The sequence below is a fragment of the Peromyscus eremicus genome, chromosome 9, assembly GCF_949786415.1.
Source record: "Peromyscus eremicus chromosome 9, PerEre_H2_v1, whole genome shotgun sequence".
NCBI lineage: Eukaryota > Metazoa > Chordata > Mammalia > Rodentia > Cricetidae > Peromyscus > Peromyscus eremicus.
The window spans coordinates 83,857,639-83,882,996 of NC_081425.1; the positions used below are offsets into that span (position 1 = coordinate 83,857,639).

At 56.5% G+C, this 25,358-nt stretch overlaps 2 protein-coding genes across 2 annotated transcripts; one reads left to right on the forward strand and one right to left on the reverse strand.

Moving 5' to 3' along the window:
- Nucleotide 1: 1 nt before the first annotated feature.
- Stab1 (stabilin 1) lies at nucleotides 2-17,046 on the forward strand (the record flags this gene model as incomplete). Its single annotated transcript, XM_059273128.1, has 48 exons — nucleotides 2-92; nucleotides 729-915; nucleotides 1,020-1,113; nucleotides 1,229-1,387; nucleotides 3,166-3,261; nucleotides 3,923-4,018; nucleotides 4,149-4,196; nucleotides 4,318-4,448; nucleotides 4,638-4,749; nucleotides 4,986-5,063; nucleotides 5,142-5,240; nucleotides 5,364-5,462; nucleotides 5,586-5,717; nucleotides 5,927-6,055; nucleotides 6,616-6,672; nucleotides 7,013-7,096; nucleotides 7,621-7,816; nucleotides 7,928-8,023; nucleotides 8,110-8,155; nucleotides 8,238-8,314; nucleotides 8,421-8,546; nucleotides 8,747-8,820; nucleotides 8,922-8,996; nucleotides 9,243-9,365; nucleotides 9,671-9,718; nucleotides 9,913-9,990; nucleotides 10,091-10,237; nucleotides 10,877-11,017; nucleotides 11,097-11,156; nucleotides 12,318-12,494; nucleotides 12,566-12,652; nucleotides 12,743-12,892; nucleotides 12,996-13,052; nucleotides 13,144-13,345; nucleotides 13,919-14,068; nucleotides 14,147-14,251; nucleotides 14,410-14,517; nucleotides 14,602-14,795; nucleotides 14,896-15,040; nucleotides 15,126-15,259; nucleotides 15,344-15,509; nucleotides 15,606-15,715; nucleotides 15,810-15,929; nucleotides 16,003-16,152; nucleotides 16,227-16,331; nucleotides 16,418-16,564; nucleotides 16,644-16,760; nucleotides 16,852-17,046. Coding segments are annotated over 48 exons (5,460 nt in total), but the record flags the coding sequence as incomplete, so codon positions are not given.
- Nucleotides 16,937-25,063, reverse strand: Nt5dc2 (5'-nucleotidase domain containing 2). The gene is made up of 14 exons (XM_059273917.1): nucleotides 24,844-25,063; nucleotides 21,200-21,384; nucleotides 21,015-21,089; nucleotides 20,750-20,805; nucleotides 20,551-20,644; nucleotides 20,246-20,374; nucleotides 20,080-20,140; nucleotides 19,891-19,993; nucleotides 19,681-19,782; nucleotides 19,359-19,440; nucleotides 17,780-17,866; nucleotides 17,541-17,681; nucleotides 17,364-17,428; nucleotides 16,937-17,283 (listed from the first exon to the last, which is right to left on the reverse strand). Exons 1-14 carry the CDS (start codon nucleotides 25,061-25,063, stop codon nucleotides 17,022-17,024), a joined length of 1,662 nt encoding a protein of 553 aa, XP_059129900.1. The 3' UTR covers nucleotides 16,937-17,021.
- Between the last annotated feature and the right edge of the window lie 295 nt (nucleotides 25,064-25,358).

Below are 25,358 nucleotides of genomic sequence, written 5' to 3' on the forward strand. Positions count from 1 at the left end.
CAATGGGGCCTGCCTCTGCTTTCCAGACTACAAGGGTATTGCCTGCCATATCTGCTCCAACCCAAACAAGCATGGCGAGCGGTGCCAGGAGGGTGAGTGATGGTGGCCTGGGCCACCTCCCAGAGAGAGAGAAGCTCTTAATGTAGAAACTGTGACGAGGGCCTCCCGAGAAGGAACAGGGCCCTAAGAGGAATGGTGGCCACAGGGAGTAGTGCCAGTTGGAGAACAGTAACGGATGTTTTTCACCAGAAGAAAACTGTTCTTTAATCTAAAGCAAGCGAGATTTAAGCAAGACACATTGGAGACTTTCTGATAGTGGGATTAGAGACAGAGTAGCTAGAATGATGTGACTGAAAATTCAAAGCTGAGCATGGTGGCACACGCCTTTAACCCCAGCACTCAGGAGGCAGAGGCAGGTAGATCTGTGAGTTCAAGGCCAGCCTGGTCTACAGAGCGAGTTCTAGGACAGCCAGAGCTACATAGAGAAACCCTGTCTCAAAAAAACAAAAACAAAACAAATAAATGGCCTGCCTCATAGTTTACTTACCTGCTCTTTGAGTTTGAATGATCTATGATTTAGGGACCCTAATATAGAGTCAAATAACATAAAGTCAAGTCTATTATAGCCACTCCATTCCCAGCCCCTTACTTTGCAACCCAGTCTTGGCTTCCAACAAGCCCTACTTGCTGCCCAATTTCTCTGTTCTCATTTCCCCCCCCCCCCATAGACTGTGGCTGTGTCCATGGTCTGTGTGACAACCGTCCTGGCAGTGGAGGAGTGTGCCAGAGCGGTACTTGTGCCCCTGGCTTCCGGGGGCGTTTCTGCAATGAGTCCACGGGAAGCTGTGCATCCAGAGGGTTGGCCCAGCTCTGCCACCAACATGCTCGCTGCGTTAGTCAGGAGGGTGAGGCCAGGTGAGGACTCTGGCTTCCTTTGTGTCCTGTCGTAATTACATGTTGGTTTGCTCGTTCTCCAGCCTCTTACCCAGGCTCACGGGGGGTCTCTTTCCCTACTCTAGGTGTGTCTGCCTTGATGGTTTTGAAGGGGATGGCTTCTCCTGCACGCGCAGCAATCCCTGCTCACACCCAGACCGTGGTGGCTGCTCAGAGAATGTTAGTTCCTCTCTCCCCTCCCCTTACCTTTTTACTGACCCAGACACAGGATGGGGCTCCTTGGCCTCCACCCATGGCTCTGTACCCCTGAGTCACTCATCCCTGACCCACACAGGCCGAATGTGTCCCTGGAGACCTGGGCACCCACCGCTGCATTTGCCACAAAGGCTGGAGTGGGGATGGCCGCATCTGTGTGGCCATTGATGAATGTGGGCTGGACACTCGAGGTGGCTGTCATGCGGATGCTCTCTGCAGCTACGTGGGCCCTGGACAGGTAAGGAACAGAAGGATAGCTGGGGACTTGCCTCCACCCAATCTAACTTCAGGAACATCCACTCTAAGCTCAGAGTCTGGACCCACAGATGCAGATGAAGTCATACACCCTGGTACTCATGTGCTCCCTGGGTCCCTATGTGTAACCCAGCACCTGTTATAGGGCAAGCTTTCTCCAAGACTTGGGGAGTGTGATACTAAGCAGGTAAGGGGAAACCCTGCCTCTAGAGGTCCCAAATCTGTAGATCCACAGTAATCTGTCTCTGGAATGTCACAGTCTAGTCTCAAATACTTGTTGTGGGATCTTAAAGCATTTTGAGGTTCATGAACCCGAGTTCTGACAAGTGTCTAAGAATATCTAACATGGGCCAAGCACGGTGGCACATGCCTTTAATCCCAGTATTCAGGGGGCAGAGGGAGACAGACCTCTATGAGTTTGAGGCCAGCTTGGTATGCATAATGAATTCCAGAACAGTCAGAGATACAGAATAGACCCTGTTTCAAAACAAAACAAAAAAAAAACATCTAAGGTGGGGCTGGAGAGATAGCTCTGTGGTTAAGAGCACTTGGCGCTCTTGCAGAGGATCTGGGTTAGGTTCTAATATCCACGTGGCAGCTCACAACTGTGTAACTCCAGTTCCAGAGGATCCAATGCCTTCATCTGGCCTCTGAAGGCATTGCATGCATGCAGTGCACAGACATAATGCAGGCAAAACCCCATATATAAAAATTAAGCATAAATAAGTCAGGGCTGGAGAGATGGCTTAACAGTCAAGAATTCTGGCTGCTCTTACTAAGAACCCAGGTTTGGTTCCCAGCACCCACATGGCAGCTCACAATGGTCTGTAACTCTAGTCTCTGGGAATCCAGAGTCCTTTTCAGGCCTCCACAGGAGTTTTAGAAGTAAGAATCTGTAAGATTGAGGGGTTACATAATTTATGATGGTGATGAGTAATTTATGAATATGATGATTTATGATGGTCAGGAATGCACATGGTATACACACACATGTAGGCAAAACACCCATACACATAAAACAATTTTGTATACATACATATTTTAGAAGAATATCTATGGTACCAACAGGAGGCTAGGCTGACTGGTTCAGAGTCACCCTCTTCCCGGCCCTGTCCTCTCGATTCTGTGACGGCCTCTGGGCCAGCAGTCTGTGGAGTGTTGTCAATAAATCAGACTGAAATCTGAACCCCATCCAGGAGCTGGGGAGCACTCAGGAGGCAGAAGCGGGGCTCTCACATTCAAGACCAGCCTGGGCTGTGTAACAAGAGTCTGTGAAAGGAAAGAGAGAAAGAAAACTCAGCACTGAGGCTTTGAATGCTTAGGTGTAGATGCCCCCCAACAATTGAGATGGGGGTGAGGGTCCCACTCGTGCTGATTTGCAGTGTAGACAAGCACAAAGGCATGTCCATTGGGGGAAGAGACTATAACAGCTGACTGGATGACCGAGAAGGAGGTGGGATTCCAGTGCCCTTCCTGGGGCTGGCCTTGGCCAACCCCTGCCCATATGCCGCAAGACACTGACCTCGAGCCAAAGGCCTTGACGGGGCTCTGAGTACAGGGTGGCGCTGAGTCTCCACGGAAGCTTCCAGTCAGGGCCGTCTCTTGACCAGCCTTACCCTGAGAACTGGTTTCCCCTTGGGGCTCCGGAGCACAGATCTCCAAGGGCAAGATAGTAAGAGCTCATCTGAGGTATGGGCAGATCTGGGGAGCCGAGGAAGAGATGGGGAAAGTCAAACTCTGTTCCCTTGCCTCCCTCCCCAGAGTCGATGCACATGTAAGCTGGGCTTCGCTGGAGACGGCTACCAGTGCAGCCCCATCGACCCCTGTCGGGTAGGCAATGGTGGCTGCCATGGCCTGGTAAGAGGGCACAAAGGCTTCGAGCCCCCGGGGAGGCTCTCAGGGGAGGGCCTGCTGCAGCTGGGCATGTCTGTCCTTAGCACTTGTATCTTTCTAAATCCCAATTCCCGTCACCACTCTACAACAGGATAAAGCCCCTGTGCTGCTTTATTAAGGCCATAGCACCTCCAAGAGCCTCCCAGCCTGCCCGGTCCCTCTCACTGCGCCCCCCCCCCACTCCATTCCTTGTTCCTCTGGTCCTGGCAAGCTCCTTGCTGTGTCTTGACTTCCCTCTGCCCTCCTACCCTACGGCATCTCTACCTTTCCCAGACACTCCTCAGGCCTTGCCCCTCCTGCTTTCAAAGGCTCCGGCTCCTGCAGGCCAGGGTTACCTTTGTTGCTCTATAGGGCTGGCTCCCCAAGCCCTTAGTTACGACTGGTGGGATGATCCCCATGCCCAGGGCTCTGTGGTCCTGGGGAGCAGGCCTACTGAATGGGCTTTGTGAACACAGACAGGATGGCATAGAAGGACTCAGCCCCCTCCCCCCACACACACACACACAGGCGAAGGGGCAGGGGCAGCGGTGATAACAAGAGGAGAAGAAGATGAGAACAGCTGGTGTCCAGCTGTTGTTTGGGTGATGAATGGAGGCCCTAACTGTCTGTTCCTTACCCCTACCAGGCTACTTGCCGGGCAGTTGGAGGAGGCCAGCGGATTTGCACATGCCCCCCTCATTTTGGCGGTGATGGCTTCAGTTGCTATGGAGACATCCTCCAGGTAGGTGGTGCACAGGCTTGTTCTCCCTAAGTCTGTGCTGTCCTCCCACGTACCTGTGGGGAAGGGGGTGATTGGGGACTTCAACTTGTCCTTAGGTCTATGCCCTCAGCCTTCTTTTCCTGCCCCTTAGGAACTGGAGGCAAATGCCCACTTCTCCGCCTTCTCGCAGTGGTTCAAGGTAGGGACGGGGCAGAATGCTAGGGTTGGGCTCGTGTCTACAAGGCCTTCCTGGATACAGGAATGCTACCTAGCGCTCCAAGAGTCACCTTTATCTCCCTGTCCTCACTCGCTGTGTGCAGAATTCAAGTGTCGTTCTCCCTGCTGACAGCAAAGTCACAGCCCTGGTACCTTCTGAATCGGCCGTCCGGAGGTTGAGCCCCGAGGACCAGGCCTTCTGGCTGCAGCCAAAGATGCTGCCCGAACTGGTCAGGTGGGACAGCTGGGAAGGGCCTGGGTCATGGAGGGGATTCTGGGTGGAACCTTGGACCCTTCCCAGACAGGGTTGAGAGGATCTGGTTCTTTGTTTACCATGTATCTACACAAGTGGGGAGAACCCAGGCTCAAGGTTCTTTGTAGGTCACACTAATCTGGTTCAATGCCCCCGAACTGTTCCCCTTAGGGCCCATTTTCTCCAGGGTGCCTTCTCAGAGGAGGAGTTAGCCCGGTTAAGTGGACAACAAGTAGCCACACTGAGCCCCACGACACGCTGGCAGATACATAACATCAGTGGGGTAAGAGCTGAGCTCTGGAGCAATCAGCCCAGGGCTGATTCAGAGACTAACACAGGACACACAGTTGTCTCGTTAGAAGCTGTGTGTGCTAGCGCCTGTAACTGTGCCCTCTCTTGTGGGGACTGGTGGGGGTTTATGCATCCATCTGGTGGAGACCGAGGCTGCAAGCCCGGTGGGATATCTCTCACACCATGTATCAGTGGCCAACTAGAGTGAGCTCTTCTGCTGCCTTCCAGAAAATCTGGGTGCAGAATGTCAGTGTGGATGTAACCGACCTCCTTGCTACCAATGGCGTCCTACACATCATTAGCCAGGTATAGCAGGAGAAGGGAGTGCGGGGAACTTCCTGGGCCAGGAATGATGGACTGACAGCCCCTCCTGCTCTATGCCAGGTCTTGCTGCCTCCGAGAGGTGCTGTGCAGACTGGGCCAGGGTTGCTACAGCAACTAGATAGGGTGCCCGCCTTCCACCTCTTCCGGGAGCAGCTAAAGGTAAAGGAGGTTCATTCCAGGGGAGGGAGTTCCCGGAGGATGCCGGGGACTGGCTGGCTCCCTGCACTGGGACTGAGCACTGCCTGCTCATCTTTCTACCTTGCCCCCTGTCTCTATCCCTAGCACCACAAACTAGTGGCCCAAATTGAGGCTGCCAAAGCCTACACCATCTTTGTGCCCACAAACCACTCTCTGGAGACCCAGGGCAACAGCAGTATCTTGGTGAGGCCTTGGGGATGGGCAGGATAAGCCTCCTAAGCCAAGACACAGGGACATGGTGGGGATGGCATGATACCCAGGGCCCTCGAGAGTCTTGGAAATTCTGAAGTGACTCCTCCTTGGCAGGACGTAGACACAGTCCGACATCATGTGATCCTTGGGGAGGCACTCACTGTGGAGGTCCTACGGAAAGGAGGACACCGGAACTCCCTTCTGGGCCCCGCCCACTGGCTGGTCTTCTACAATCACAGTGGCCAGGTTAGAAGGGCAGGGACTAGGAGACCCTTCCCAGGAACTCTGCTCTTGGGACTTGCCTTTGAAACTTCCCCACCAAGGAGACCCCAGCCTCTGCTCTGGGAAGACTTAGCTCCCATCCTTGGAGCTCCCCCCAGTCCTCGAGTGTGTTCTTATCCTGTGAGGGTGGTGGCAGTGGGTAGGTAGACTCAAACTGCCGGCCTCCTTCCCAGCCCGAGGTGAACCACATGCCCCTGGAGGGGCCCTTTCTGGAGGCTCCTGGCTGCTCCCTCTTTGGCCTGTCGGGGATCTTGACAGTGGGCTCCAGCCGCTGCCTGCACAGCCATGCAGAAGCTCTTCGGGTAAGAAGTTGGGGCCTGGAGGGGTGTTAAGGATCGGCAGCTGTGAGGGCTGGAGAGATGGCTCAGCAGTTAAGAGCACTGACTGGCTGTTCTTCCAGAGGTCCTGAGTTCAATTCCCAGCAACCACATGGTGGCTCAGAACCATCTGTAATGAGATCTGGTGCCCTCTTCTGGCATGCAGAGCAGTCATACATAAAATATTAAAAATACATATGTATATATATTATATACATCATACATATACATTATATATGTATATGTGTGCATGCATATATACATATACATACATACACACACACACACACACACACACACACACACACACCAGCAGCTACAACTGGGCGTGATGACACATGCCTTTAATCCCAGAACTCTAGAGGCTGAGGTAAGCAGATCTCTTCTTGAGCTTGAGGCCAGTCAGGCCTACATAGTGAGGCGCTGTTTCAAAAACAAACAAAAACAAAACCCGGAGCAGCAGCTGCTGCTTGGTCTAGGTGGCCGGAAGGAACACTTGGCCGGCCTTGTCCTGGATCAACTGACACCTTGCCCTTCTTCTCCAGGAGAAATGCATAAACTGTACCCGGAAATTCCGCTGCACTCAAGGCTTCCAGCTGCAGGTACGCTGGGCTCAGCACAGCCCTGTATTTACTTCAGTGTCCCCACTAACCCCCCAGGTCCAGACCCGCTGGGACCTGGCCCGGGATGGGCAGCTGCAACTCGCAGTTAAGGCTGAACCCCGGCCGTGGCCTGCTCAGAGGAACTCATTGTCGCCCTAGGCTGGTCCCTGTGCCATCCCCTCGTCAAGCCCGTCTGTCCTGGCCTCCCCCTCTCCCTTCTGTCCTCCTCACACTTGTCAACCTCACTCTGACACCTGTAACACTGTTGTGTGTCTCCCATGCACAACCCTGTCCCCGCCCAAGCCACCAGATGACTCTTCCTATGTGTCTCCGATTCTAGGATACACCTAGAAAGAGCTGTGTCTACAGATCTGGCTTTTCTTTCTCCCGGGGCTGTTCCTACACATGTGCCAAGAAGATCCAGGTTTGCTCTGAGGTGTTCCCCACCAAGGCTTTGCCGCTTTGCCCGGGGGAGGAGGAGAGCAGAATAGCCCCGGGGAAGCATTGAGACTGAATTTCAAGGGCAGAGGTGTTGAGCCTCCAGCAAAGACAGCAAAGCAAGGGTCTGAGGAATGTCCAAAATCAGAGGGCTGCTGTTGGTCCTGTGTCTAACCCCTGGGGAATGGGCATAGGAGAGATCCAGGGTCGCATCCCAGAGCTGGCACCGTCAGCCAAACCCAGCGGCAGTGATGAGGCCTCCCTGTCTGTCCTGTGCAATCCATGCAGTTTGCAGCTCTCCCTTGTTTGAGCCCACCCCCACCAGGGGAGGGCTGTGGAAGGCATCCTCCACATCCCCTGAGGGTTCTGGTCTACCCTCCCTGGGTCTGTGCTTCCGATTTGCTCTGCTCTGTGGCCCTGAGATGTAACCATCTCTTTCTGGCTAGTGACATCCATCCTGGCCTGTGCTGGGCCTCTCTCCTTCCCTTCCCATTCCCCTGCCCCTTACAGGTGCCCGACTGCTGCCCAGGCTTCTTTGGCACACTATGTGAGCCGTGCCCGGGGGGTCTAGGTGGAGTGTGCTCGGGCCATGGGCAGTGCCAAGACAGGTTCCTGGGCAGTGGGGAATGCCGCTGTCAAGAGGGCTTCCACGGAACAGCCTGTGAGATGTGTGAGCTGGGCCGCTATGGACCCAGCTGTTCTGGAGGTGAGGTCTGCGTGGAGTAGGATGGTGGCCCCTGGGAAGGAGAACAGACTGGGGTCACGATACCATGAAGAGCAGGAAAGTAACCCGTGTCCCTTATTGTCCCACTTCCAGTGTGTGACTGTGACCACGGGCTGTGCCAGGAGGGCCTTCGAGGGAATGGAAGCTGTGTCTGCAACGTGGGTTGGCAGGGTCTCCGCTGTGACCAGAGTAAGTAGGTCCCAGAGGGCTAGGGGCCCGGGACAATAGGGGAACGATTCTGGTCTGAATCACCAGAACTTTCTGTCTCCTCCCAGAAATCATCGATCCCCATTGTCCCAAGAAGTGCGATCCCAATGCCAAGTGAGTGAGGCCAACCTATGGTGGGGTGACTGTGGGCAGGACAGGACAGGGCAGACAGTTAAATGGCTGCCATCCTTCCTAGCTGTATACAGGACTCCGCCGGAATCCCTGCCTGTGTCTGTGCTGCGGGATATTCAGGCAACGGCAGTTATTGCTCAGGTTGGCCAGATTGGACGCCCTGGGCCCTACTCTGGAATACTTGGGGTGGCTGTCCCATCTACCCTCTAACCTTTATCTCCTGCTTGTTTCTCACGTCTATCCCTAGAGGTGGACCCATGTGCTTCGGGCCATGGGGGCTGCTCACCCTATGCCAACTGCACCAAGGTGGCTCCTGGGCAGCGGACGTGTACCTGTCAGGATGGCTACACAGGCGACGGGGAGCTGTGCCAGGGTGAGGTGCCCCAAGATAGGCACATGTGAGGGTAGGCCTTTCTAGTCACCTGAGTGAGACTGAGAAGAGGTCTGAGTGAACAAAGGGTACGTGGTGACCTGGGGCCCGAAGAGGGAGGAGATGGACACCTGGAGTTGCAGGTGGACAGATGAATGGAGGGGTCCTCAGGCTGTTCCTCATCTCAGTGTCTCTTCCCCTAGAAATAAACAGCTGTCTCGTCCACCATGGGGGCTGCCATGTTCATGCTGAATGTATCCCCACAGGCCCCCGGCAGGTCAGTTGGCAGGCTTGACTGGAGCCTCCGTTTAGACTAGGTCTGGGATGGCCTTTTCATTCAGGGTTCCTTGCAGTCACAGTGATCAGGATTTGTGACAGGTCTCCTGCAGCTGCCGTGAAGGCTACGCTGGTGATGGCATCCACACTTGCAAGCTTCTGGACCCCTGCTCCCAGGTTAGACCCTCCTATCCCAGGTTAGACCCTCACATCCCGGCATGGCACGTTTGTCAAGGGAAGGGAACTGAGGCAAGAAGTAGTTTTCTTTACCCCCAGGATGGCCCCAGGGCCTCACTCACCCCTAGCTCAAGTCTGGCTCAACAGTAGAAAGAAAACTTGAGCAGGGACCTTGAGAGATCGTCCCTAAGGCTGGTCTTTCCGAGGTGGCGGGACACCACCACAGCCTTCCTCTCCTACTCTCAGAACAATGGAGGCTGCAGTCCTTACGCTGTGTGCAGAAGCACTGGGGATGGGCAGAGGACCTGTACTTGTAACCCAAGTCACACTGTGGGAGACGGTATCACCTGTCATGGACGAGTTGTGCTGGTAATGATTCCCAAGTCTGACCCAGACTTGGTCATGGCTATGCCCCAACCTGAGCTGCAATCTTGGCTAAGACCCCCAGATTCAATTCTGATCCTTAATCATGACCCTGAATCTGACTCCTGATTCTTCCTGGGCTAAAACCTCATCTGCCTCACATGAAAATAATCCTGGCCCCAGCTCAGAACCCTCTTGGCTTTCCTTTCATCTCTGCTTCGGCCAGACCTCGGGCTGCCGGTGCTGGGACAGGCACCAGCCCCCGGATGGGGGGGGGCACCCCAAATCTGAGCTAACCTTCGCTCCCCCAGGAGCTCCTACGGAACAAGCATGCCTCATTCTTCAGCCTCAACCTCCTGGTGAGTACCAGCCTAGGTCTCTGTGACCCACTGGGCAAATTCTAACCGGCTCTGGACCTCTATGTTCCCATCTGGTTGAGGGGGTTGGCTGGCCTCGGACTCTCAGAATTTCAGTTTTTCCCAGAGGATCCTCAGAAGTTCAACTTGGTCCCAGGTTGTTCCTCTTCCACTCAAGCTGTGCCCTGCCTCCCCAGGAATACAAGGAGCTCAAGGGTGATGGGCCTTTCACCGTCTTTGTGCCGAGCACTGATTTAATGAGCAACATGACCCAGGTACACAGCCCTGGGAGAAGTCTGGAGAGAGGTGAGCGCTCCAGTCACTGCATGGGCAGAGTGACCATCATTGGCTCCCCCATCTTCCTGACTCTGCTAGGATGAGCTGGCCAGGATACGCGCCCATCGCCAGATTGTGTTTCGCTACCATGTGGTTGGCTGCCGGCAGTTGGGGAGCCAAGAGCTGCTGGAGCAGGGGTACGCCACCGCACTGTCTGGGCACACGCTGCGATTCAGTGAGAGGGAGGTGAGATCTCACACTGTTGGTCCTACTGGCTGTCGGGTCTTCCTTCAGGGGGAGGATTCGGCCCCCAGCCCAGCTCCCTTCAAACCTGTGCCTGGGCCCTGCCTCCACTTCCCTTAATACTCAGCCTGGATCCAAAATGAGAGAGAAGCCGGGCGGTGGTGGCGCATGCCTTTAATCCCAGCACTCGGGAGGCAGAGCCAGGTGGATCTCTGTGAGTTCGAGGCCAGCCTGGGCTACCAAGTGAGTTCCAGGAAAGGCGCAAAGCTACACAGAGAAACCCTGTCTCGAAAAACCAAAAAAAAAAAAAAAAAAAAAAAAAAAAAAAAAAAAAAATGAGAGAGAGATGAGTCTGGCCCAGAGGATAGCCACACTCTGGGCCCTACCCAAGCCAAGCTGACACCGGCACCGTGCTCCCACAATGCCAGACCTAGTCGGTGCCTTGTGCAGGCTTCTCATGGTGATTCTGCCCTTGACCAACTCACTTCCTACCTCAGTACAAAGCCCAGGACTGTCTACCAAAAATCTCTCCTCACCTCAAGCCCTGCCCCAGCCCGGGCACACCCCATAGCTTCAAGCGCCCTACTGATCAACTCCATTCAACCTCAGCTTTGGCCCAATGCAACCGTGTTCCTCCCACAGGGCAGCATTTATCTCAATGACTTTGCTCGGGTGGTAAGCAGTGACTACGAGGCAGTGAACGGTGTCCTGCACTTCATTGACCGGGTTCTGCTGCCGCCAGATGTGCTACACTCGGAGGCTGATGCTGTCCCAGTCCCTCGGGTATGGCTGGGGACTGGGTTAGCAGGTGGGGATCCTCTCTTCCTGCCTGACCACATGGTTCATGCGTACTCTTCCGCAGAGAAATGTCACCACCGCTGCTGAAAGCTTCGGTTACAAGATCTTCAGCCGCCTAGTGACGGTACTGCGCTCATGAATGTGGGTTCGCCAGTGTGTGTGCATGCGCGCAGCAGTATGTGTGGATGCTTATCTCTTTCTGGGAATGAATGTGCCTGTGTGAGTTTCCTCATACAATTTAAGAGCCTCCCAGTGTGGGTAAACATGAGGAAGCGTGCAGCCAAGGTGTATGGAAACTTACCCCTGCAAGCGTGCCCATCAACAATAGCTCCCCTACCTACAATTTCAATTTTATATTCAACCATGTTGACCAGATGGCTCAACGGGTGACAGTGATTGCTACCATGCCTGACAACCCGAGTTTGATCCCCGGGACCCGCGCAGCAGGAGAGATCCGGCTCCTGTAGGGTCTCCATGCCCCTCCTCCCATGTCCCATACACACACACACACACACACACACACACACACGCACACGCACACGCACACGCACACGCACGCACACACACCCCCCAAAACAAAAGCCAACCAGTTAAGTATAATAAAAATATTAAATTGAGGAGCTGAAGAGATGGTTCAGAGGTTAAGAGCACTGGCTGCTCTTCCAGAGGTCCCGAGTTCAATTCCCAGTAACCACAGGGTGGCTCATAACTATCTATAATGAGATCTGGTGCCCTCTGCTGGCGTGCAGGCATATATGCAGGCAGAACAGTGTATGCATAATAAATTAATAAATATTTTTAAAAAATTAAGTTGAAAAGCCCTAGAAATAGCTCACATTTTAAATAACATTTATTATGTTATATTGTTACAAGTGTTTTTATTGTCCGAACCCTCCCCGCTCCAAGACAGGGTTTCTCTCTGTAGCCCTGGCTATCCTAGAACTCACTCTGTAGACCAGGCTGACCTCGAACTCAGAGATCTACCTGCCTCTGCCTCCGAGTGCTGGGATTAAAGGTGTGTGCTGCCACCTCCTGGCTGTTGTTCATCCCTTACTGTACCTAGTTTCTAAATGCTTTATCACAGGTATAGGTATAGGAAAGCAGTATGTGTATAGTTTACATACAAATGGTTCATATGTATGGGTCACTATAATTTAAGGCATCTGCTGTGTTCTTGGGACCCAAGCGTGGCTTGTTACCTGGGTTGGGTTTCTCTGGATCTTCTTTCTGGCTTCTGGGGTCCAGCCTCATCTCCAACTGCCACCCCTTCGCTCCAACCCCGCAGGTGGCTGGTCTTCTGCCCATGCTCCAAGATGCATCCCATCGTCCCTTCACTATGCTGTGGCCCACAGATGCCGCCCTGCGAGCCCTGCCTCCTGAACGGCAGAACTGGCTCTACCATGAGGACCACCGTGACAAACTGGCAGCCATTCTTCGGGGCCATGTGATTCGCAACATTGAGGTGGGTACAGACCCAATCTTCGGCCCCTGTTGCCTGCATGCCCAGCTCCAATCATGTCTCCATTTATTTAGGCCTTGGCTTCTGACCTACCTAACCTGGGCCAACTCCGAAGCATGCACGGAAACACCATCTCTTTCTCCTGTAGCCGTACCCGGCCTGTGAGTCTGGGGAGAGGGCTTGGTTAAGGAAAACAGGTACAGGCCAGTGAGGGGCTGCAGCGCCCATGACCCCAACATCTTCCCCTTTAGGGTGAGCTCATGGTAGGTGAAGATAACACCCACATTGTGCAACGGCACTTACCCTTTGAAGGTGGCCTGGCTTATGGCATTGACCAGCTGCTGGAGCCGCCCGGCCTTGGTGCCCGCTGTGATCGTTTTGAGACCCAGACACTTCAAATGGTGAGGAAGGCCACAGGCCACAGGTGCATGGCAGGGGTCCAGCCCACCTGTCCCGTCCTGTCCATCCACCTGACCCCACAGTGTTGGCCTCCATCCCCTCCAGAAGACTTGCAGCGTCTGTGGGCTGGAGCCACCCTGTCCTCAGCACTCACAGGAGCAGGTAAGGGGCTGGAGGCTGAGTTGAGGGTTGGGGTGAGGCAGAGAGCCTCATCAAGCTCAGGCTGGCTGTGGCCTGACTCCCTTTGACCCAGGGCAGCCCCAAGATCTGCTGGCGTGATCACACCAAGTTCTGGACATCCCAGCTGCGCGCCGCCACGGTGCGCAGTGGCGCCTGGCTACGGCCTGGATTTTGGAACCACCCCCAACGCCTGGGTCGGGGCTGCCACCGTAACTGTGTCACTGTCACCTGGAAGCCCAGCTGCTGCCCTGGTCACTATGGCATCGACTGCCAAGGTAAGCATTCTGGGGGTTACAGACAAGCTGACCGCCTCCTCCAGCCCCCAAGCTGGCCCAAGACAAAGTTCTGGCCGTTGCCCTTAAGAAAGGATTTTGGGGGCTGGGGACTTAGCTCAGTGGTAGAGTGCTTGCCTAGCAAGCACAAGGCCCTGGGTTCGAAGCTCAAAAAAAAAAAAGAAAGAAAATAGTTTGTCAGGTGGTGGTGGCGCACACCTTTAATCCCAGCACTCGGGAGGCAGAGGCAGGCCAATCTCTGTGAGTTCGAGGCCAGCCTGGTCTACAAAGCGAGTTCCAGGAAAGGCACAAAGCTACACAGAGAAACCCTGTCTGAAAAAAAAAAAGTGGGTTAGGTATACAGAAGCTTCATAATCTGGTGTGGAGTTCTGGAGGGTCTGAGTGTTCTCTGGGTTTGGTGGGTCTCAGTGATGTGAGGCCATGAGTGAACTGACGCTCACTGAAGAGCCTTGGCTGGCACTCAGTAGGGGAACAGAGGGCAGAGCCTGGGATTCGGGTGTATGGATTTGATCACAAGAGCCTCTGGTCCCATTACACTTCTACACTATTCCCTAGCTTGTCCCGGTGGCCCCAAAAGCCCCTGCAGTGACCACGGTGTATGCCAGGATGGTATGAGTGGAAGTGGACAGTGTAGCTGCCGTTCCGGTTTTGCTGGGACAGCCTGTGAACTCTGTGCCCCAGGTGCCTTTGGACCCCAGTGCCAAGGTGGGTCATCTCTGCCCTGTCCCGTTCTATCTTGCCCTACTTCCTTTGTCCCGTGTGTCAACTTGCCCTTCTCCCCAGCTTGCCGCTGTACCCCACACGGACGTTGTGATGAAGGCCTTGGGGGCTCTGGCTCCTGCTTCTGCGACGAAGGCTGGACTGGGCCACGCTGTGAAGTACAGCTGGGTGAGTAGCGCTTCAGCTTGTACCCCTGCGGCACCTGAACGCACACCGGGACATGCCCTAGCTGCACACTCGGGTGGAGGCCCCTAAGGTGGGTAGGAGAGGCAGTGGCTAGGAGGACAGCTACTGACCTGGTCATATGGGCTGGGTCCTGGGGACAGAGTTGCAGCCTGTGTGTACCCCACCCTGTGCAACCCAGGCCATGTGCCGTGTGGGCAACAGCTGTGAGTGCAGTCTGGGATACGAAGGGGATGGCCGTGTGTGCACAGGTAAGCAGAAGGCCGGGATTGGCAGGTAGGAAGCCCTGGACCCAATCTAGACATCTGGCTCAACCACTCTTTCCTCGCCCCCAGCGGCAGATCTGTGCCAGAAGGGGCACGGTGGCTGTAGTGAGCATGCCAACTGCAGCCAGGTGGGGACGGTGGTCAACTGTACCTGTCTGCCCGACTACGAGGGTGATGGTTGGAGCTGCCGAGCTCGCAACCCCTGCCTAGATGGCCACCGTGGAGGCTGCAGTGAGCATGCTGACTGCCTCAACACTGGTCCGGTGAGCAGGTCCCCGGGGAGTGGAGCAGTCTGGGTGCGGAGGCCCCACAGGCCCACTCTTCCAGTCTTCATGAGAGATCCACGGCTCTCTCTGCCCGCAGAACACACGGCGATGCGAATGCCACGTAGGCTACGTGGGTGACGGACTGCAATGTCTGGCGGAGCTTGAACCGCCTGTGGACCGATGCATGGGCGAGGCATCACCCTGCCACCCAGATGCTTTGTGCATTGACCTGCATTTCCAGGGTGTGCTTCCTTACCGACCCCACAACCCACTGCATTATCCCTGGTCACTGTCCTATTGACCATCTATCCTCCCTTCTTCCTGCAGAAAAACGAGCTGGTGTCTTCCACATCCAGGCCACCAGTGGCCCTTATGGCTTGACCTTCTCAGAGGCCAAGGAAGCATGTGAGGAACAGGGAGCGGTCCTTGCTTCGCTCCCTCAACTCTCTGCTGCCCAGCAGGTGCCCAGGGCTCGGGTGGGAGCTAAGCCTATGGAAGCCCACTGAGTTGGGCTTTGGTCTCAGCATCCCCTCCTGCCCCCACAGCTGGGCTTTCACATCTGCTTCGTGGGCTGGTTGGCCAATGGCTCCGCTGCCCACCCTGTCGTCTTCCCAGCGGCAGACTGTGGCAATAACCGTGTAGGGGTGATTAGCCACGGTGTCCGCAAGAATCTTTCGGAGCGCTGGGATGCCTACTGTTACCGCGTGCAAGGTACGTCCACTCCACTGACCTCTCCCCCCCCCCCCCACCTCCCCAGTCTCCTCCCCAGGCAGCCTCTCTAAGCTACTGACCTGCCTTTCCCTGCAGACGTGGCTTGCCAGTGTCGGGTTGGCTTCGTGGGTGACGGGATCAGTACATGCAACGGGAAGCTGCTCGATGTCCTGGCTGCCACTGCCAACTTCTCCACCTTCTATGGGGTGTGCAGGGGTCTAGCCTCGGAAGTGGGGATGTAGGCAGTTGGGATCCCCAAGGAGGGAGCTTGCCCACAACCCCGTCTCCTCACCCCCCCAGCTGCTGCTGGGCTATGCCAACGCCACCCAGCGAGGTCTGGATTTCCTGGACTTCTTGAACAACGAGCTCTCCTACAAGACACTCTTTGTTCCTGTCAACGAAGGCTTTGTGGACAATATGGTAAGAGCGGGGCCTTGGGTACAGTTGGCTCTCTCCGGGGGGCCCAACCCAACAGATCTTCCTCTGCTCCTAGACACTGAGTGGCCTGGACCTAGAACTCCACGCTTCCAATGCCACCTTTCTGAGTACCAATGCCAGCCAGGGGACATTGCTTCCTGCCCACTCAGGACTTAGCCTCTTCGTAAGAGATGTAGGCTCTGACAACAGTTCAATGGCCCCTCTGGTGAGTCTGGCCTTACCGACACCCTCCTGGCTCAACCCTTGCTTAGCTGCCGGGCCTGACTAGTTTCTCTGCAGGCCCCCGGGGCAGTTGTGGTTAGCCACATCATCGTCTGGGATATCTTGGCTTTCAATGGCATCATCCACGCTCTGGCCAGCCCCCTGCTCACGCCTCCCCAGTCTGTGAGTCTGCGGAAGTGGGAGACAGAGCCTCAGGGTGAGGGGGGTTATCTCTGGCCTGGTCCTTAACACCCTCTTTTTGCTTACAGAGGCCAGTGCTGGGACCCAAGCCTCAACCTGTAGCACTAAGCATGGGGGTTGTGGTAGCTTCTGGAACACTGCTGGGATTGGTAGCTGGAGCCCTCTACCTGCGTGCCCGAGGCAAGCCCACAGGCTTTGGCTTCTCTGCCTTCCAGGTGAAGAGGGGCTGGGGGTATGTAGGGACAGGCTCCTTCTGTCTTGTTTGGGGGCCTTACCAGTCAACTCCTCTTCCAGGCAGAAGATAATGCCGATGATGACTTCTCCCCATGGCAAGAAGGGACCAGCCCAACCCTGGTTTCTGTCCCCAACCCTGTCTTTGGCAGCAGTGATGTCTTTTGTGAGCCCTTTGATGTGAGTATGGGATGGGAAGTGTGGCTGGAGGGGTGGCCGGGGCAGGCTCCGGGCTTAGCCTTGCTTGGCTGCACCCTGCCTCCCTCTGCAGGATTCACTGCTGGAGGAGGACTTCCCCGACACCCAGAGGATCCTCAAGGTCAAATGATGGTCCTGAACGGAGGCAGAGGCACACGGAGAGACAGAGACCACTTTTATTGCTTGTCAGGGTGGCTGGGGCTGAAAGAACGGATGCTCTGTCCAGGACAATAAAAAACGCCCTCAGCGGATGTGGGCCATGTCACCGAGAAAAGGTGTCTTCATGCAGCCAGTGCAGAGCTGGTCCATCCAGAGGGGCGCCTCATGCTGCAGGGGTGTGCGACGCGGGTAAAACGTGAAGTCCACGCGGTAGTTGAGCAAACAGCTGAGGGAGGCCATGTAGAGGTCGGAGAAGCGCACGAGGCGCCTGGAGAAGTAGGTAGGGTTGTGGAAGGTGCGGAAGATGCTCCCAAACTGAGCATTGAACAGGGCCTTGGTGATGCATCTGGGGAGAGAAACACGGCAGCCTTCAGTGTGAGGAGGAAAGGCCGGGGCAGCCTCCCGGTCGTGGCTCCTCTGGCTCACCTCAGTTCTTGCCGCTCCTTCATCCAAGTAGCCAGCACCTGCCGTGACTCTGCATCCTGATAAGTCTGGGGAAACACAATGTGGGGAGGTGGGTGAGCATGCACCTGAGAGGTGCAGCCCCCCAGGCCCTCCCCGTCGCCCCTCCCTGCATGCGCCCCTACCTGCATGCGCCCCTACCTGCATGCGTTCTAGCAGCCCAGTGAGCGCCTGCTGCCAGGTCAACGAGTGCATGTACTGCTCTGTGTTGATGATGCGGATCTCACGCTCCAGCTCGGGGATGATGGCCCCGGTGCGCCAGCCATGCCGCAGCATGAGGTCCTAGTGGAAGGGATGGGGGGCAGACCTCAGCACCGGCTGGGAGGGCTCCCTCCCCTCCCCTCCCCTCCCCTCCCCGGGGAAAAGCCCCACCCTCTCACCGCCAGGTCACTGTAGAGGTGGTCACCAAAGTAGAGCACACGTGGCCCTCGCCACTCCGTCAGACGAAGAAAGTCAAACAGGTTTCCCTGGGGAGCAGAGGGCACTGCTGAGCCAACGGTGCTCCCCCTTGGCTGTGGGGACCAGGCTTTGTCCTTCGCCAGCCCCCCCAACTCTGCAGAGGCAGCCAAAGCCAGCCGGATGCTGGGCTGCCCTTTCCCGTGGCCTCCCTGCTCCGTGGCCCTTGCTACTTCCCCCTTCCACTAGGAAAGGGGGGTCCTGCCTGCAGCAGAACATCTCATGTAGGGGTGGATTGGCCCTCACTCAAGGGCCTCTTACAGTGGCCTTTCACCCACCCAGCCGAGGGCGTTAATCCCTGTTTGTGAGAAACCAACCACAGGGAGGGCCCCAGGCCCTCCAGCCAAGGGTCCTGAACTTCCCCAGTCTCCACCCACAGGACTGTGGACCAACTGTAGAGCTTCTTGGCAGGCTACGAGCTTCTCTGCTCCAAAGCCAGGGAAAGATGATAACACCGCAGCACGGACATAACCGAGGGTGGGGTGGGGGTGGGGCGGAGGGGCCGGAGTTTGGAAGGACAGGGGCTACCAAAGGTGCTGACTCAGCAAAGCACAGTCCATAGAGCCGCTGGCCTCAGTGAGCCTCAGAGAGATGGGAACTGGGGGTGGCAGGGAGCTGGGGTGGCAGGGAGCTGGGGTGGCAGGGAGCTGTGGAAGAACTGAACCGAGGAGCCAGATGGGGGGGGCTTTCCAAGGACAGTGGAGGATGTGCCCCCTCATCAAGAATCTCGAGGGGCAGAGGAAGGAGAGGGGAGTGGGTAAGAAAAGGGCTCGGGGGAGGCTCCTGAGAACCACACAGGGTCTAAACAATGTTAGGCCAAGAAAGAAAGACACCTCCCCCAAAAAGGGCCGCCACAGTCTGATGGTAGGACAGAGGGCTGAGGACTGGAGATCTGCGTGTGGCAGGGCAGGATGCTGAACAGGGGCCTGCCAGCTGAGCGGAGGCATCTGGATGCTGCTTTCCTGGCCAAGTGTGGGCTCCCCAGGCCCAGGACCATCTCAGCTAAGATTCCAGCATGGGCCACCAATGCCCTTCATCTAGCCTCTCTTCCTAGTCATCACACAGGAAATGGGGATGTGTGTGTGTGTGTGTGTGTGTGTGTGTGTGCGCGCGCGCGCGCGCGCGGTGCGTGCTCAATTCATAAGCTGTCTCCACAGGCCCACCTCAGGACTTCAACCAGGCTGGTTTTGCCTGTACCAGCGTTCAGTGCCAATTCTTCACAGTGATCATGGTGCATTCTAAGGCTTTTGTACCATACTCAAGTGGGACATTCTAAAGGACAGCAAGGCCTAGAGGCGATGAAGCCAGGGCTCCTAGGCTATTGGATAGATCTCGACTCCAAACCCAGGCTTCTCTTCTAATACCACCCAGGTTTGCTTCCTAATAGTCCTGCCCTGGTGCCATTGGCTCTAGCCCAACCGTGCAAGCCTGGTCAGGGCTGGGAGCTTGCCGCTGTATAGCCTAGGGCCACTCACGAAGCACTGCTCCTCCAATAGTCCTTACCTGCCGGTAGATCTTGCCCTTTTCCAGGCGACTAATACGGTCCCAGTGGAGGGAGCCCTCCTCATCAAGCTTCCGGAAAGGCCTGGGTGAAGAGTAGAGAGCCCGGTTTGCAGTCTGTGACAGAGCCACAAACTAGGGACCCTCCTCCTTACCCCCGTAAAGGCCCACCCACTCAACCGCCAGTGTCAGCAGGGACACTGACCAGCCCATCTAAGCGCCGAGAATCCTGAGTCAGGGCCAGTTGGATGTGGTGCCTGAGTCTTCTTACTGGAGTGGGGCTTCCAACCTCCCCACAACCCCAGAGTCCCCGCTACGTCCATACTTGCGCCGGTCGGTGAAAAAGTTGGGCTTGTCTGCCTGGACGATGACCACATCGAAGAGCTGGCGCCAATCAGGGCCGACCATGTGCCGCATGCCTTTGTCCCTGTGCAGGGGGGGCACTGGCTTCAGGGGGTCTGGGAGCAGTACTCTGTCCCATCCCCACCCTCACCCCCCCCCCCCCCACATTCTTCTACAGTGGGCCTGGACTCACACAAAGCTAAAAGGACTGTTGGTGATGAGGAACAGCTGTTTCCCATGGGACACCAGGCGGCTCAGGACTGCAAACGTTTCCTCCCCTCTCAGGATGTACTTCTCTGAAAGGGAAGGTGGTGGGTCTGCAAGGCCAGTTCTGGGGCCCTCTGCTCAGGCAGGCACGGTAAGGGTCACTGTCTGCCCTTACCCATGTCTTGCTCAATCCACTGGTACATGAGGCCCTTCACATGCACATCCCGGATGGCATCCTGAGGGGAACCAGGGGACAGTGAGGACATGCCAGGGAAGAGGGCATGCCCACCAACTTGCAAACAGACTTCGTTTCATCTAAGGGACAAGCCCCTCCTCCTCACCGTCACATCCTTGTAGAGGTGAACTTGGTCGAACTCCAGGCCGTGGCCCAGAAAGTAGTCCACCACACAGGACAGCAGCGCCATCTCTGGTAGTGAGAAGATGTCCATGAACTGCTTGATGGAAGGGCCCTGGGGAGAGGGAGGTCAACTCTCAGCCACTATTCCATGTACTAGAGAACCGAGGGATCTGCCTTGGGGCACTGGCAGGCTGTGTGACCTCCTGGCCACTGCCTCACAGGATGCCAGCACCCACATCAAAATCCCTGGTCCGGGTCGCTTTGGGCAACAGCAGGTTGGGTGGGTACCTTGCCATAGAAGCCGCTCATCTGGTAGAGTGGGATGTGCTGGGTGCCGCCGTAGAGGTCAATCACTTCATCATCTGGCACAGGCTGGAGACCCCTGAGTTGGGGGTGAGTGGGGGGACAGATGCCCTCAGCCGGAGCCCAGGTAGCAAGCAGTATGAGATAGGGACAAGGGTAGATTAAGGGTGGACCCGACGCTAACCTGTAGGCCGTTCCCAGCTGTACATAATGAAAAGCATCAATTTTCATCAGAAGGCTCTGGAAACACACAGCGGGCAGGGCCAGTGGTGAGGACGTCGGTTTTTTGTCCTCGGCCCTGAGCCAGATTCTCCCCAGCACCTCCCAACCCTCAGCAACAAAACCTCTACCGGACGCTAAGGGGCCAGGATGGTCTGATAAGGAGAGGAGGAGGCTGAAGGTGGCCCTGGACACATCTAGTCAGGAGGGTTATGTGTCTAGCCACTCACCTTCTGAATGTCATAGTGGAGGCCACGGATGGCAAAGCTGGGATCATAGTCATACTTCCGAATGCCCTCAGGGTACTGTTGGACAAAAAGCCAGCCCTCAGCCCAGGATACCGGGGGAACCCCAATACTCAGTCTGGAGTGGGGGGCAAGCTGGGTCGCGTTGGCAGAGAGCCTGGCAGCCTCACCTTGTAGTGCTCTATCAGGATGTCCCGGGCCGCATTGAAGATCTCGGGGTGCAGGGCATCCGCGTACTGGGCCAGCGTGTAGTCGTAGTCAAAGCCATAGACCTCAACGTCACTCAAGCTGATCTCATTGTTGGCGTAGATGGCTGCTGGGTTTAGGAGGCTGCAGACCTCAGGGGGCAGAAGGTCTGGAGGGAAGGAGATACACAAGAGGACAGTACCTCATGACGGTCACAGTTGCAGCAAATGGCCCAAGTACTTTGTGGGTAGCCAGCCCCATGTGCCCCACAAGACACTGGATTATTGCATCTCAGCTCAGTGAAGGTCAAACTGAGGCTCAGAGAGAAGGCACGTGCCAAGGGAGGGCAGAGCTGACAATGGCCGGCTGGCTCTTCTCTGGGGATCTGGTCATAGTCACAGCCTCCATTTTCCACGTTAAACTATCATCTGCAGTGCCCCACATATACTGAACCCGTGTCTCTTCCGGGCTGCCTACTAAGTTCTACCAGACACGGGTGTGTGGGAACCCTGGCGACACTCTCAGAAAGGTCATGCCCCTCACTCAAAACCTGTCCAAGAGGACCACTGTCCACTGGCCTCGTCTTCCACTTTCTTGGGGCTACCTGCCAAGGGCAGGATGCAGGGACTGTAGACTCCTCCCACGGGATGCTGGCTCCGTTCTGACCTGACTGGAAACCAAGGCCATGAATGCTGCTTTTCCACTTTGTCCACAGACGGGGCTGGGGCCCAAGAACATGAGAGGGGCGGAGAACCCCCAGGGCTGCCAACTTGGAACACCTGCCATCGCCCTGGGGAGTAAGGCCCCTCTAATCGGATTTCAACTGCCTGCCAGACCACATAATGACATTCCCTGGCCTTAGCCAGGGAACATTGCTAATTACCACAGGCGAGATATAAGATGTCGGGTTTTGGGACACTACCCAGCTTGCTCTCTTCTGGTGACAGTCACAAGCCTCTGAAAGAGTCACAGAGGCAGGCTAAGCGTGGCACTATGTCAGGACGGTTCTGGGGTCCTAGGCTCACCTGCCTTATCTTCCCCATCTGGAAAGCGGGTAAGGTGAATGGAGAAAAAGGACACGATGTGACAGGGCATGGGATGTGAGCCAGACAAGATCAGGCCTTCCCTCTCATGTCGGTGAATTCCAGAATGCTAGCTTAGCCCCTGGGCTTGTGTTTTTTAAAGGGGAAATAAAACCAGAACCAGTCTACTTCGTACAGCATTCCTGCTCTGTCCCCACACAATATGCAGGATCAAATGTGTGATGTGTCTGAGCTGGGAGCCCTGTCCTGGGTCTCCGCTTGGTCAATCCTGGAGTTGCAGGGGAAGGGAAGAGGCAGGACTAGGCATGCTGGGCAGAGTCCAGATCTCCAGGGAGTCTGTCAGCCACACCAATCCTGATCATGATGCAAAAATCTCTGGCTCCACAGCATGTCTAATGGCTCCTGTGCTGTGCAGACGCCTGGTCTACGTGCTGAGCTGTTGCTTCAGAGGCCCCTTTGGAACACAGGGCTCCGCCCCCATTTCCTTTAGTGTCATGTGCAGGGTGTAGGTGTGGGAACAGGTGTGGCTAGTTCCTCGGGTGGCCTACAGCCAGCAGAGGGCAGCTGTTCTGAAGATCCCCAAGTGTGGACGGAGCTCTTCACTGGGACATGCTTAAGACACAGCTGATGGCTTCCCTCTGAAGAACTGCTTCTGAGACACCCCTTACCTGGTGTCACTAGGACCCTGGGCCTCAGCTGCCCACATAGTTGGTAATTTCCACAACCCTACACTCCTGGATGCCAACTTTGTTTATGACTTGTCTTAGCGTCCAGAAAACCCCTGGGGTGGGAAGCATAGGCATGGCATTTGTGGACCCAAGCTTGTGGAGTTCTGACTACGTCCATGCCTTGCCTCTGCTTTCCAGGGTCTTCTCGGGGGCATATACACCTTCCTGGGAACAAGTAGGACGGGGAAGCAGTCCACAGGGCCTAAGGTTACCTACCTCATTTCTGGACCAAGGAAATCATAGCTCTGGGGGGGTTGGGGTAACCGAGTCCCACTTCCTTCCACTGGTGATTGCTGAGTAGGCCGGGAGAGGATATGCCATGACCCAGCAGTGGTCCGATGTGTTTATATGACTGTCTAGACCCTGTCCTCCTTTCTTAGGTGAGTTTTACGGCTCACCTCATTCCCTCCTCCAATCTTGTGAAGTAGTCACACTTCTGTCTCCACTGGGGAGGTAAAGTCACCCATCAAACTACCCAGCACCAGGCAACTAAGTTGAGACGCACACTCGGGTCGCCCCACCTGCTTTAACTACCCTTCTTTTCCTAGCCTTCTAGTCACATGAGGCCAAGCAGCGCAGGTAATGGTCCTCCACTACTCTCTGAAGGGCCACTGGCCCTGGCCTTGGCAGCTTTGCTCAGACTCCTTCAGAAAACCCAGCCTGGTGACGTCAGGGTTCAGAGGCATGAAGCTAGCTCACCCTGGCATGTTAGGATCTGAAGACACAGGAAGACCCCGAAGGGTATGAAAGTAGCCCCCCCCCCCAGTCCCCTCAGGCTTCTCAGCTACTCAGAGGGACTTCTGTCACCCTGCTCACCCTGCAATAGTCCCAGTCCTCAAGAGCAACCATTCTCCAGCGGTCTCAAGTATTCTGACTGCGGCTTGTCAAGAGGTGATCTCTGGCCAAACTCCAGGTCTCCACACAGCTGGAGTGGAAACCTCTGCCCAGTCACAGCTGGAACCTCCCTGACAGAGCCACTCTGTCTTACCAGACAATGCAAGCCACATCACCTCTGGGGCTTCCTCCAGAAGCTCCCCTCCTCCTGTTTGGCCTTGTTCTGAGTCATCACAACCCTGGGGCAGGAGACTCTGGACACTGAGGGTCTTGAGAGGGTGTGAGGAGGCCGAGGGCCACCCTGCTGGGCAGCGATAGGGGCCACAGCCCAGACCACATCTCTCTGCTGCAGAGACAGGGCCCCACTAGACCCACCCAGACAAATGGACAGATGTTCCGCACTCAGATCTCCTGCCTCATCAGCCCATTCCAGAGGGAAAGAAGGCTAGGGGGAGGGGGAGTGCCCTGTGCAGCTCTGGCTGAGACTACAGCAACATCCCGGGATTGCAGGGGGCTACAGTAACTTTTCTGTTCCCCCAACGCCTTCCCTGAGCTTGTTTGGAGTGCTGTAGACCGCCAGAGGCAAGCCAAGAGGTGCCTGCAATGTCCGGCCGGTGTCGCCTTACAGTGGGCCGTCGGTGAGCACCGCTCAGTCTTTGTCCACACACTGTAACTAAAGGCCAGCGGAGAACAAGGGACTGAGATTTTCACCGCCGCTGCCCAGAGACTGGACCCAGGACCGCGTGCGCAGCAGCCGCTCCAGGCGTTCCAAGCTCCCGCCTCCAGAAAACAAAACCTCCACTCGCCCCGGGAGTCGGAGTGCTCTGCAGTGGCACCTCGTATCAACCCGATAGAGCCTTTTCCAAAACGCCATCTGACCCTCAGGTTTGGGGACCCTGGCGAGCCCCACCGGGCGCTTCCAGCAAAGCTGCACCCAGGACGGTTGGGGACGGTGCCCCCGCCGTCTGTTGGACGCCGCCAAGCTGATGCCCTCCGGCGCACTGCCCACCCGGCGTCACCCACCGTGCACCAGCCTCCGCATGTCCTGGTAACGAGCCCACAAGTGCGCGCTGAGGTCCGCGCTGTCTGCGGGCGCCGAGCGCGGGGTGCTGGGGCAGTGGGCTCCGGGACCCGGCGGGCCGCAGCCAGGGCAGGAGGGTGAGGTCGAGGCAGCCCGCGGCCCGCCGTGGCCTCCGCACAGCAGCCAGCGCCGAGCTGCCGCCCGCAGTCCCGCACCCGCCATGCCCCCTGAGCGCTGCCCCCGCCGCCCTCCGCCCGTCTGCTTGCCCGCCGGCCCGCCGCCCTTCGACTGCCCGCCCGCCCGCCACCGTGGCCGCGTGCTTCTCAAGGCGGCCGACCAATGGGCGAGGCGCGCGGAGTCCATCCGGCCAATGAGCGCAGCACTCGGCCCGGGGGGGCGGGAGGTCCCGGGGCGGAGCGGGGCGGGCTCCCAACCCCCTCCTCCTCTTCGTCCCCAGCTCGGCTCAGGGGCTCTGCGCCCCCCTTTGGTCATCTCGGTGGTGATGGCGGCACCTTCT

Bases quoted from the DNA above. Each gene is read 5' to 3' on its own strand.
- Nt5dc2 (XM_059273917.1), bottom strand. From the start codon at position 25,063: ATGGCGGGTGCGGGACTGCGGGCGGCAGCTCGGCGCTGGCTGCTGTGC. The intron at 19,783-19,890 runs GTGAGTCCAGGC...CCCCCTGCACAG, and splicing joins AACAGTCCTTTTAGCTTTGT to GGACAAAGGCATGCGGCACA. The intron at 17,867-19,358 runs GTAAGGACTATT...TCTGCTCCCCAG, and splicing joins AGGGCAAGATCTACCGGCAG to GGAAACCTGTTTGACTTTCT.